The sequence below is a fragment of the Mucor mucedo genome, assembly GCF_025094135.1.
Source record: "Mucor mucedo strain NRRL 3635 chromosome Unknown EV154scaffold_7, whole genome shotgun sequence".
Lineage (NCBI taxonomy): Eukaryota > Fungi > Mucoromycota > Mucoromycetes > Mucorales > Mucoraceae > Mucor > Mucor mucedo.
In genome coordinates, this window is record NW_026252291.1 from 404503 (window position 1) to 416117 (window position 11615).

The window sequence follows — 11615 nt, forward strand, 5'->3', positions numbered from 1 at the left end:
TAGGATTAATTTTTCAACAAGATCTGATATTGGAACGCTAGTATTACTTTTTTTGGTCATACCAGTTACCTATTGTACAGTCATCGCACTCGTTCAAAACGTTATAGGAAATCTACATCAACATTCTGATCATGTACCATAAGTTTTGATAAAATATCTTAATACGATAGATCAAATAATTTATTACGATAGTTCTTGTTTGTAAATCTTATTTAGCTTTCAATAGATGTTAATGGGTTTCATATAATTTTTTAATTTTACTATCTAACACACCCAATTGCTGTCATTAAGGTGTTTTTTTTCAATTCTCTAGCATTGTTGATTTTGTTTGTTGCACTAAATCTAAGTATTATCTTCTACGTATTGACGGAGAATGCTGACGAGGCTTTGAAGGCGATTTTTTTCTTGATTTGAAATTTTGTATTCTAATTGAAGGTTGACCTAAATGTTTTTAAAGTAATTAATCAACAGAATTTGTAATATAAAATGGTAAATTAGTCCAACCTCGCTTGTATGTAACCTTTCTTCTACTTCTTTTAATGATTTTTGAATGGAAGCATTCTTCTCTCCCAAATGCTTGTTGTGGTGAAGGAGTAACTTTCTATTATCTAATAGCTTGTAGTATAATATGTGTAGCTCTTTATTTTCCTCGTTTAGTCCACTAATTTTAGCTCTCAGTTCTTTAGTCTCGTCATTCAAGCTATCATTTTTTGCTTTTGTGGCCAAGATCTTATTTTTTAATCCTACTATCCTTAAGCGCCCAATTTTCTTAATATTTTCTACGTGTCTTTCTACGTCGTGCTTAGCATTCTGAACTTGACTACCAATTTGTTTGATTAAGCGTTCTAAAAAAATTCTTCTTTTCTCAGACTTTTTAAACTTGTCTTTAAATTGCTAAATATAAATTAGTGTCATATCTTGGATAGATAATTTTACACCTACGAGATCCACCTCTATAGAATTTTTTAATGTGGTGATAGAACGCTCAAGTTCCACTATTTGAAATTATTAGAATAAGACAGATTTTTTTTTTGTTTTGTAAATTAAGAAAAGTAAAAGTCATGCATTTACTTATGTAATTTTTTTGGAACGCCATTTCAGTATCTACATAGTTATTGGCCTAATTATAAATGTACTTCGCTTACATATTTTAGATCGCAGCTAAATATAATGTATTACCTGTAGTGTATGATTGTAGACTTTATTGCGTAATATGTCAATATGGATAGTGTTTCTTCATTACTTACATTACAAACCTGAGAATTTGGCAGTCTCATCTGAAAGTGGTTCATTAGGGAGTTGATAAGACTTGATATTTCTGAGCTGCGTGATAAAGTCCAAGGTAAGTACAGTCTCAGCTTGAAGATTCTTGGGGCATTCCTGTTTAATATGTAAAAACTATGTGATATGTAGATAACAATTTGATTTCTAGTATCATTACGTTTATAAGAGCGTACACTACCAGATTCCCCTGTCCAAGAAGAAACGGCAGCAGAAGCTTAGTCAATACGCAATTTATAGGCACATAATCATTTTTGACGCGATTGGATGTTACTATTAAGTTTACCAATCTTCCTGAAATATTCTGTTAAAAGCAAAGAAACAAAATAATATTATTTATACTTTCTTAAATTCTGAAATGATTCTTGTACACTGAATACTAGTTTGCTTTCCTGTGGTGAAAACATAGGATTGAGCAAGTCAAACAGATTCAAATACCCAGGCCTGTTTGTCACAGGATCAATTAATCTAATTCTAACAACATGTGGGAATTTCGTTCCATTGCGCATCATTTTCCAAATATCCATCACGCTATCAGCTTTTCTCATCCAATAGTTAAGGCCTTTTTCTAGGACATGTATGTCTGATATAAACTAAGTAAGATGAATTATAAATCGAAGCTTACTCACTGCTTTGCGGTGTTTCACTATACAAATCGCAGCAACTACTGTCAAACATGCAAAAATACACATACTCGATAGTGGTATTTGGCATTATTTGTCTGTTCAGTTCTTTAAAAAGTAATTCTTGTTCGTCCATCCTAGTTTTTGCCAATGCTTAAAATATGCTCCTTAGCAAATACCTATATGAACCTGTATTACCTTCTTTTAAACGAATAATAATCCCCTCTACGACAACATAGTACAAGCTTAGTGGATACCATAAACTATTTATCCAATCACTAACCCCTTATTTATAAATAAGCAAGCTGTATTATATCCTAATATATCGTATTTAAAGCGTGTTATACAATGGTTTATAGAGTACTTCAAACCTTTCAATGAAAGTTCGATAATCCTTCTTCGCTCTTCTGCAGCAGCTTTATTGTAAAAATCATCGTCGTCATAAGAGTGGCTACCCGAGTATGGGATGCATTTATCGATACTCCAACTATGCCTATAAAAAGCACCAAAATATGAATTCATAGCTTTTCCGTTTACAAGGTCTGTAGTACCATTGGTCAATACCAGCTATCAAAATCAATATGAGTAGAGTGTTTGGCTCAAGTTATTCTAAATTTACATTTAATAGATAGTATCACTTCATCTCCATTTGTTTCTTTAATTTTTACACACTCTGTGTGATCGTGTGGGGCAGAACAACCTTCCACCTCGGTCACCGAAAGAACATAAACAATAGCTTCTCCACTTGATATATTCATTGAAGGAAAAATTTCCGTTTATTGTGGTTCAAAAGCGAAAACAAAAGGGGCCAAATAATTTTTAAGTCATTGAAAAAATAAAAAAAGAGAAAAAATGACGCGAGCTATTTTTTTTTATATTGTTAAGTTTCGTTTGAAAACTTTGAAACATAAAGAATGTCTATGGGGAAGAAGGGAGATACTAGTATTTGAAAAAAAAAATCAGTCGATGATCTTAAATATTACAAACGTTGTCTTACCTTATATGGGTTCATAATGGCATTAGGATCGAGCATGTTTTTCATGGTTTTCATCATTTTGATCATTACGGGAGACTTAGAATAGCCCAAAAATTCATTCTTAGCTACACCCAAACCATGTTCAGCACTAATGGATCCCTGATGGTTGGCAACCCACTCAAATAAGTAAGGTTCTATCAGTGCGGATACACGACTTTCAAGACGACTGGCAGCAATGTTCAAATGCAAATTACCGTCACCAACATGACCATAAGCAACAACATCGGTAACAGGGGAATCTTCTTGACCAAACACACCGCCATCGCGTAAATGCTGGCGCATATCTTCTACGCACTCGTATAATTTGGGTACGGGCATTGAAATATCATATTTATACACAGCAGGTTCTTTACCAAGTGCTTCGGTAAAACCTTCACGCAAACTCCAGAGGCCACGGATCTGCGTCTCGTCTTGTGCAACAACACCATCTTCAGCGACGCCATCAACCATCATATTTTCAAGGTAGGTGTTCAATTTCTTTTTTCATGGTCAGTGGTATATTTCACATCTAATACTGAGACTTACCTCATCATCATGGTCCTTATTGGATCCACTGGTTTCAATCAATACGTAGAAAGGATATTCCTTCTCCATGACGTCTTTAGGTGTAGCATGCTTTTTGAACATTTGAAGAGCGTTGGTATCCCAAAACTCAAAAGCTTATACATAGTGTTAATATTGAATAGGAAAAGTAAATAATTCAGTACAAACCTGATAAAATTTCTGATAATTCAATTCTAGATTGCTTGAAGGCCTTTTGAACATCCTCGAATGAATTTAAGCCTAAAAGAGCAACATTAACAGCCTTTGATCTATGAGGAGTCAGAATAGATACACCAGTGATTACACCAATAGTTCCTTCAGATCCAATGAAAAGTTGTTTTAAATCATAACCTTATTGAAGAAGGTTTAGTTATTAAGACTTTTCCCACACATTTCGCTTAATAAATTACCAGTATTGTCTTTTCTCAAGGTAGACATATTGTCCAAAATAGTACCATCGGGAAGGACTACCTCTAAGCCCAATACAGTACCATGAAGAGATCCATAACGCAATAATCTCAAGCCTCCTGCATTAGTTGCGATATTTCCGCCAATATGACAACTAACATTGTTGATTAAAACCCAGACGATGGATACTCATTTTCTAAACTAACCTTCCTTTAGCACCTAAGTCCAATGGCATCATGTAACCCTTTTCTCCTAACCAGTTATCAAGTACTTCAAGTACACAACCAGCATCAGCCGTCAGGATACCTTTTTTTATATTTTAGTTGTTTTCATTAATTTTAAAACCCCTCCCCCCCTCTTTTGTTTGTACCTGATACATTATCGAATCCACGGATTTTATTCATACCCTGCAGACTCAATACGACTTCGTCAAATACAGGAACAGAACCACCTACTAGACCGGTGTTACCACCTTGGGGAACCACGGCTAATCTAAGTCGAACCATCAGTCATAGATATAATGCACACGAATCGAGATACCTTACTTTTGGTCATTACAATACTTCATGATATCAGAAACCTGTTGAGTTGTTTTTGGCTTCAAAACAAGCTGCGATTTTCCACGGAACTTGTGCATCCAATCGGTATTAAAAGGGAATAAGTCATCCTCGTTACCGTAAAGTAATCCATTATTGCCAAGGATGGTTCTAAAATGATCCACATCTTGTTCTGTAAGCTACATAAAACATAATCATATGTCAATGCTTTACCAGTAACTAGATGTATAATTTTTTTTTTATACCTCTTTATAGTTTTCGTTACGAACGTAACCCGGGAACTTATCGACAGTGTAAGACACTTGTTTATCCTTCGTTGCATATTGACGAATATGAGTTACACGACTGGATAAAGCAGGAACAGCGGTTTTAACAACCAAAGGCTTTAATGAATTCAAAGCAAGACGGCTCGACAACGATCTCAAGCGTGAAGCAGCAAACATTTTTATTCGATTAGCAAGATGGAAGAAGAAGAAGAAGAAAAAAAAAAGTAAAAAAGCGGAGAAAGTAAAAGCGAGGGTGACTCAACTGCTGTACATCCAGTGCAGAGATGCGATCGTTGCACCCCCCATTTGCTGTGCTTCAATCTCACGCAGACCGCTTAATATTTTAAACAACCGCTCAGTAAAACAAATAGTGCAAACACCCTCATAAAACAGCATTACCTCTTGTAAGCTAGCATTGTCACACATCGAACACAATATGATAGTATTTTCAGCACAACTGTGTGATATCTGAATGCAAGTAAAATATTACAGGCCTATAGGTGGTATTGTTGATTTGAATTTGGAATTAAACATCTATGTTACGTCTAGCTGTAACATCCAATTATTTTACTGATTGATACGCCTGCCACCTTCAATTTTCGCTTTCCAGCAAACTGATCTTATTTTGATCTCCGACCAATTTTCGTTTTTGTAAAGCCCAATCTTCATTATACAAATTTTGTTCTGGTAAGAGCTCATTTTTCGCTTTTGTCGCTCCCAAAGATCGCTTTTGTCTGTTTCAAATTTCGCTTTTACATCACTCAATTTTCGTGTGTGATCTCAGGTTTTACTAAAGTGGCTCTTTATTAAGGTCTTTTTAAAAAGCTTTTCGTAGGGACAGCCATTTTTCTTAGGGACAGTCGAGGTGCACGTAGTCGTAATGTTGGATTATGATACTTTAATAGACACCAAGAGGTCTTAAATAACTTATCGTCTTGAACTAGATACAATTTATTACAACCAGAACATGGTGAACCAGTGTGTGTGTGTTAAAGCTTATTTTCAGCTTCTCATTTGGCCTTTACCTTAATAAATCTGCGTAAGATTAGGATCAAACGAGCTGAAAGGCGAAAGTATGATGATAAAATTGTCAAAACAAGTATAAATCATTTGATATGCATTTATTCGTAATTACTACATTGTTTTTGAATATATATTCTTGTTTTCAGGTCTAAAAGATAGCCAAATCATAGATCTTACTCTGTGGCTACGTGCAGTTCGACCGTCCCTAAGGAAAAATTGGCTGTCTTAAAAATAGCGATTTTCTACTATGAGCTTTTATTTTCTACGTACTTTTTTATGTGCCTGTTTTTTACATCCATGAACACGCCTGTTTTCTAGTATATGAAGACTCAAACACATGGATAATTAAATAAACAGTTGAATAATCCTGACATAAACCAGCTCTTGTTTCAGTTTATAAATAACACTCGTTCACATGGTCTTCTGACTTAATAAACAATTTAATCATCCTGACATAAGCCAGTTCTTGTTTATAAGTCTACAAATAAAATCTATTTAATCATTCTTTTCTTTCCCTTCCTTTCTCTTCATCTTTTTTCTTTTTTGTTCACATCCTGTATAACACCGTCTTTTCAAAGAAAAGTAATAAAATTGGGAAAAGGTTAGTTAATAACAACTTTTGCTTTTTATTTTAAAAAAAAACGCTAAAATATTACCTTTTTTTTTAAAAAAAAAAGGATATTCTCTCATTTTTTATTATCACGGCCAAAGCTAGACTCCTCTATATAATGAAGACTTTCCCATTACCCGTTGTAGACATTGTAAGCTTGTATCTTACAATACCAACTACGGTGGGTCAGAATATCGAGTAGTAAGCTTTGGCTAAGGCTAGACTTCTCTATATAATGAAGATTTTCTCATTACCTGTTGTAGGCATTGTAAGCATAAATCTTACAATACCAACAACGGTAGATCAGAATATTGAGTAGTAAGTCGTCTTTGATGATTCCGAAATACGTTAGAAAAGAATGGATCACGTGACCTAAAAAAATACGTAAATTTTTTTTACAAAATACGTAGGTGTAGACATTGTCTTATAAACATATTGCAACTAAGCTAAAAAATAAAAATTCAGGTATTTAAGCTGGGAAAAGGGTCCACCATTTGATATTATTGGATACAAAGACTAGAATTTATAATTAACAAAGCACACGCTTTATCCAATTAAAAGAATTATGCGCGAAAAAAAAAATGGCAACATGTGCATCAGCAAACGTTACAAGATGAAGTCGTAGGTAACGCAGCCGTGGAAGAAGACTCTCGGGAGACCAAAAAGAAGACTGCCGAAATTTTTTTTGAAAATCTTTCGCGCATTTGGCAAGGTATTATGGCGAAGATGGAATCTTGGACCTGGGCCACCTCAAACTTCCAAGACGATTCACCAAGTATCTAAAGACGATGAAAGACAAAGCTGGAATTTGTGTAGAACCATTGGTAACTCTTGAAGAAAGAGATATCCTGGTTGAACTTTCAAACTGCAAGAAAACTGCTGAACTTGAAAATCTTCTGTCTGCATGGTACTCAAGGAAAGAATTATCCTCAAATTGTAAATATATCAGGTTTGCTTTGTCTGCGAGTCTTGAGCTTTGGTCAACAAAGTCTTTGCTTAACAAAACTCATGGTGAAGACTGGTATCGCATGCATGTATATTCAAACGTATGGGATAAGGCTTTTCTCGATGATGAACCGGGATTTGCCGATGTTTTGCAGTGCTACAGTACCCAAACTAAAGCTTATGTAAACTTGTAGCACAAGACATTCTAAAAAAGTAAGGTGAATCACTTCAATGCATGGTTCCCATTAGGAATCTGGGGCAAGAATGAAACTCAATGTTGGCTGATGTTCAGGTGTCAAGTCGGTATGAGGCAAAGAGACCCCAAAAGAAGTCTCTCCTACTGGTCGCTTAAATGGTAACTATAACAGAAAAAAGAAAAAAAAAATAGGGGCAAGTTCTCAATAGTATTTTATTTTCTTTGTCTAGACACTCCTTATGGTAATAGCTACCGTAACAGCGTGGATATCTCCGGGGCTCCAAGTTTTGTTTATTTCACCAGGTTTGATAAAAATTTGAGTATATGACATAGTATAATTGCTGGGATGAAAGATGCATGCACCACCTTCTTTCTTGTCACAATTGCTACGATATCCTCTATATTTGAGACTTTATCTTGCCCATGTGAAAAAAACATGATTCGTAATGCAAGTACGGTGGTGATTCTCGGTGGTGAATCAATGCTCGGAAGAGTTTGAGACCAAGCGCTCTGAATGTGTGAGTCAGGTGACGAAGGTTTTAAAGGAAGCTAAAAAAGACATCAAACTGCAACGATTGGATTTCATTTTACGTGATATGAACAATGACACTGATATTTTGACCGTAGAAGAAAAGCCGTCATTAAAGGGGGTGAAAGCCGATATCAAAAAAGGAAATATGTTGAAAAGACACGCACTCTACCTATGGTCCAAGCAAGTTGATAGTAGCGCCCTCATGGAAAGATTGGAAGCTATTTCTTGTCAATGGCAAGGCACAAAGTTCACAATTTATGGATCAAGGCTACTATCTTCTGATACAATGCTCATCTATAGAAAAGGATGTTATAGTTTTCCAATCTCATCAAGACACTCACCCGAATTCTCCAAGCTTCTTTTGGCCATCCTTTCTCTAAAACGAACAGTGAAGTTAAATTATGCCAAGTTCAACTTGATTCTGGAGAAAAAATACAAAAACGAGGTTAAGACGCTGAACTTTGCAGATGATCACTCAAGTGAAATTAGTATAACAAGCGACAGCACCAACAGTGACATAGAATCAGAGGACAGCAACTATAAACCAGAAGATAAAGACTTTGTTGAAAATACAAAGGTCATGTTGGACGAATTGAAGGAGGAAGAAAAAGGATTGAAACGTTTTCATGACTGGGAGGACATGTTGTTGTATGATTGTTCAAAGCTGTTGAGGATATCATAGACATAATAATAAAGTTAATTGTCACATCACATTAAGGATGGATAATAATATAAAAGTTAATCATGAATCACACATTACCCCGCTTGTTCTCATCCTACCGTTGAAGTCTGTACACAGGGCACAACCCTGTGGCGAGTAAATATTTATTTTGCAAAAAGCACTACAATCGAATGGGTCTGGACTATGAAATATCAATAGATCCTGAGCACAAATATTACTCTTGTCATTTGATGTTATAGCTGTTGATCCCTCTGACTAATATTTATATACTCAGTATGGAAGGGCTAAATTTAAAGATGTTGATTATTTATTATCACCATGTTATTAGATCATGATCCAATAAGGCGCTTAATATTCCCCCTAGAACTATTGCAGTTCTTTATATAAATATCCATAGTTTTTAATTAATTTATTTTTTTCGTCTATAATAAAGTGGTATCCAAGTTCTAACAGTATCACTTTCGGTTTACTATAATTTTGTTCTCCATGCAAAACAACGTCTATGAATACGCCTGTTTTCTGGTATGTGAAGACTCAAACACATGGGTAATTAAATAAACAATTAAATAATCCAGCTCTTGTTTCAGTTTATAAATAACACTCGTTCACATGATCTTCTGATTAAATAAACAGTTTAATCATCCTGACATAAGCCAGTTCTTGTTTATCAGTCTACAAATAAAATCTATTTAATCATTCTTTTCTTTCCCTTCCCTTCTCTTCATCTTTTTTCTTTTTTGTTCACATCCTGTATAACACCATCTTTTAAAGAAAAGTAATAAAATTAGGAAAAGGTTAGTTAATAACAACTTTTGCTTTTTTCTTAAAAAAACGCTAAAATATTACCCATTTTTTTTTTTTAAAAAAAAGGATATTCTCTCATTTTTTATTATCACGGCCAAAGCTAGACTCCTCTATATAATGAAGACTTTCCCATTACCCGTTGTAGACATTGTAAGCTTGTATCTTACAATACCAACTACGGTGGGTCAGAATATCGAGTAGTAAGCTTTGGCTAAGGCTAGACTTCTCTATATAATGAAGATTTTCTCATTACCTGTTGTAGACATTGTAAGCATAAATCTTACAATACCAACAACGGTAGATCAGAATATTGAGTAGTAAGCCGTCTTTGATGATTCCGAAATACGTTAGAAAAGAATGGTTCACGTGACCTAAAAAAATACGTAGGTGTAGACATTGTCTTATTATAAACACATTGCAACTAAGCTAAAAAATAAAAACTCAGGAAGATACTCAGAAGCCGAACGTACGAAAATAACAAATGTCATTGAACATATGGAATCATTATGTACGGCTCAACCAATTAGAAGAATTATGAGCGAAAAAAAATCGCAAAATACGTATCAGCAAACCTTACAAGATGAAGTTATAGGCACCACAACTGTAGAAGAAGACTCTTGGGAGACCAAGAAAAATATTGCGGAAAAGAACTTTGAAAATCTGTCAGTCACTGGTAAATTTGCCCATTTGGCCAGATACTATGGCGAAGATGGAATCTTGGATCTGGACCATCTCAAACTTCCAAGACAATTCACTAAGTACTTAAAGACAATGAAAGACGAAGCTGGAATTTGTTTAGAGCCATTGGTAACTCTTGAAGAAAGGGATATGCTGGTTGAACTTTCGAATTGCAAGAAAACTGTTGAACTTGAAAATCTTCTCTCTGCATGGTACTCAAGGAAAGAACTATCTTCAGATTGTAAATATATCAGGTTTGCTTTGTCTGCGAGTCTTGAGCTTTGGTCAACAAAGTCTTTGCTTAACAAAACTCATGGTGAAGACTGGTACCGCATGCATGTATACTCAAATGTATGGGATAAAGCTTTCCTCGATGATGAAGAGTTTGAGACCAAGCGCTCCGAATGTGTGAGTCAGGTGACGAAGGTTTTAAAGGAAGCTAAAAAAGACATCAAACTGCAACGATTGGATTTCATTTTACGTGATATGAACAATGACACTGATATTTTGACCGTAGAAGAAAAGCCGTCATTAAAGGGGGTGAAAGCCGATATCAAAAAAGGAAATATGTTGAAAAGACACGCACTCTACCTATGGTCCAAGCAAGTTGATAGTAGCGCCCTCATGGAAAGATTGGAAGCTATTTCTTGTCAATGGCAAGGCACAAAGTTCACAATTTATGGATCAAGGCTACTATCTTCTGATACAATGCTCATCTATAGAAAAGGATGTTATAGTTTTCCAATCTCATCAAGACACTCACCCGAATTCTCCAAGCTTCTTTTGGCCATCCTTTCTCTAAAACGAACAGTGAAGTTAAATTATGCCAAGTTCAACTTGATTCTGGAGGAAAAATACAAAAACGAGGTTAAGACGCTGAACTTTTCAGATGATCATTTGAGTGAAATTAGTATAACAAGCGACAGCACCAACAGTGACATAGAATCAGAAGATAGCAACTATAAACTAGAAGATAAAGACTTTGTTTAAAATACAAAGATCATGTTGGACGAATTGAAGGAGGAAGAAAAAGGATTGAAACGTTTTCATGACTGGAAGGACATGTTGTTTGATTGCTCAAAGCGCTTAGACAAGATACTAGTAGCATCGCGTGTTATGTTTAGTTTAGCTATAATAAATTATTATGATATCAGTATCAAGGATTAATTACTTTTAATGTATTGCTACTTTCAAAGAATCAATATTTAGAGTGTGCCTCCAATCTTTGTTGTTCTTAAAAGCGGGAAGTCAATAATCACATATGTTGGTGAGACGAAGTCAGAGAATGTGATAGATACTCACTCCTGGTATCGTCGACTCTTAGGTCTTTAGTTTAGTTACATTATACTATATCTTAATCCCTCACAAAAAGTTTTTTTTTCTTTTGAATATTTAGCTTAAGGGAAATTACTATTTATTACAAAAAAGGAA

At 34.9% G+C, this 11615-nt stretch overlaps 4 protein-coding genes across 4 annotated transcripts; 2 read left to right on the forward strand and 2 right to left on the reverse strand.

Moving 5' to 3' along the window:
- Positions 1-904: 904 nt before the first annotated feature.
- On the reverse strand, positions 905-2650 carry EV154DRAFT_281422 (uncharacterized protein). The gene is made up of 11 exons (XM_051594756.1): positions 2524-2650; positions 2276-2471; positions 2188-2221; positions 2103-2129; positions 1911-2041; positions 1624-1864; positions 1442-1571; positions 1257-1380; positions 1180-1199; positions 1072-1104; positions 905-995 (listed from the first exon to the last, which is right to left on the reverse strand). The coding sequence occupies exons 2-10, from the start codon at positions 2424-2426 to the stop codon at positions 1072-1074; spliced, it is 891 nt and encodes a 296-aa protein (XP_051462553.1). The 5' UTR covers positions 2427-2471; positions 2524-2650; the 3' UTR covers positions 905-995.
- Positions 2651-2822: 172 nt separating this feature from the next.
- EV154DRAFT_558822 (uncharacterized protein) lies at positions 2823-4891 on the reverse strand (the record flags this gene model as incomplete). The annotated part of the gene is made up of 9 exons (XM_051605511.1): positions 2823-2843; positions 2902-3417; positions 3466-3599; positions 3652-3834; positions 3894-4045; positions 4098-4197; positions 4262-4383; positions 4437-4627; positions 4694-4891. 9 exons carry the CDS (start codon positions 4889-4891, stop codon positions 2823-2825), a joined length of 1617 nt encoding a protein of 538 aa, XP_051462554.1.
- A 1691-nt stretch (positions 4892-6582) lies between these two features.
- On the forward strand, positions 6583-8702 carry EV154DRAFT_547796 (uncharacterized protein; the record flags this gene model as incomplete). The annotated part of the gene is given in 7 exon segments (XM_051604776.1): positions 6583-6615; positions 6909-7122; positions 7164-7474; positions 7511-7595; positions 7719-7791; positions 7822-7961; positions 7981-8702. The coding sequence occupies 7 exon segments, from the start codon at positions 6583-6585 to the stop codon at positions 8700-8702; spliced, it is 1578 nt and encodes a 525-aa protein (XP_051462555.1).
- Positions 8703-9748: 1046 nt separating this feature from the next.
- EV154DRAFT_281485 (uncharacterized protein) lies at positions 9749-11581 on the forward strand. The gene is made up of 2 exons (XM_051594757.1): positions 9749-9889; positions 9952-11581. Exon 2 carries the CDS (start codon positions 10002-10004, stop codon positions 11172-11174), a length of 1173 nt encoding a protein of 390 aa, XP_051462556.1. The 5' UTR covers positions 9749-9889; positions 9952-10001; the 3' UTR covers positions 11175-11581.
- The last annotated feature ends 34 nt before the right edge of the window (positions 11582-11615 follow it).

What these genes read in the sequence shown, in the direction of transcription:
- EV154DRAFT_281422 (XM_051594756.1), bottom strand. Translation starts at nt 2,426, where the DNA reads ATGAATTCATATTTTGGTGCTTTTTATAGGCATAGTTGGAGTATCGAT. An exon ending in TATTATTCGTTTAAAAGAAG is followed by an intron (nt 2,042 to 2,102) that starts GTAATACAGGTT and finishes GGCAAAAACTAG; the next exon opens with GATGGACGAACAAGAATTAC. An exon ending in TGAGACTGCCAAATTCTCAG is followed by an intron (nt 1,200 to 1,256) that starts GTTTGTAATGTA and finishes TACGCAATAAAG; the next exon opens with TCTACAATCATACACTACAG.
- EV154DRAFT_281485 (XM_051594757.1), top strand. Translation starts at nt 10,002, where the DNA reads ATGGAATCATTATGTACGGCTCAACCAATTAGAAGAATTATGAGCGAA.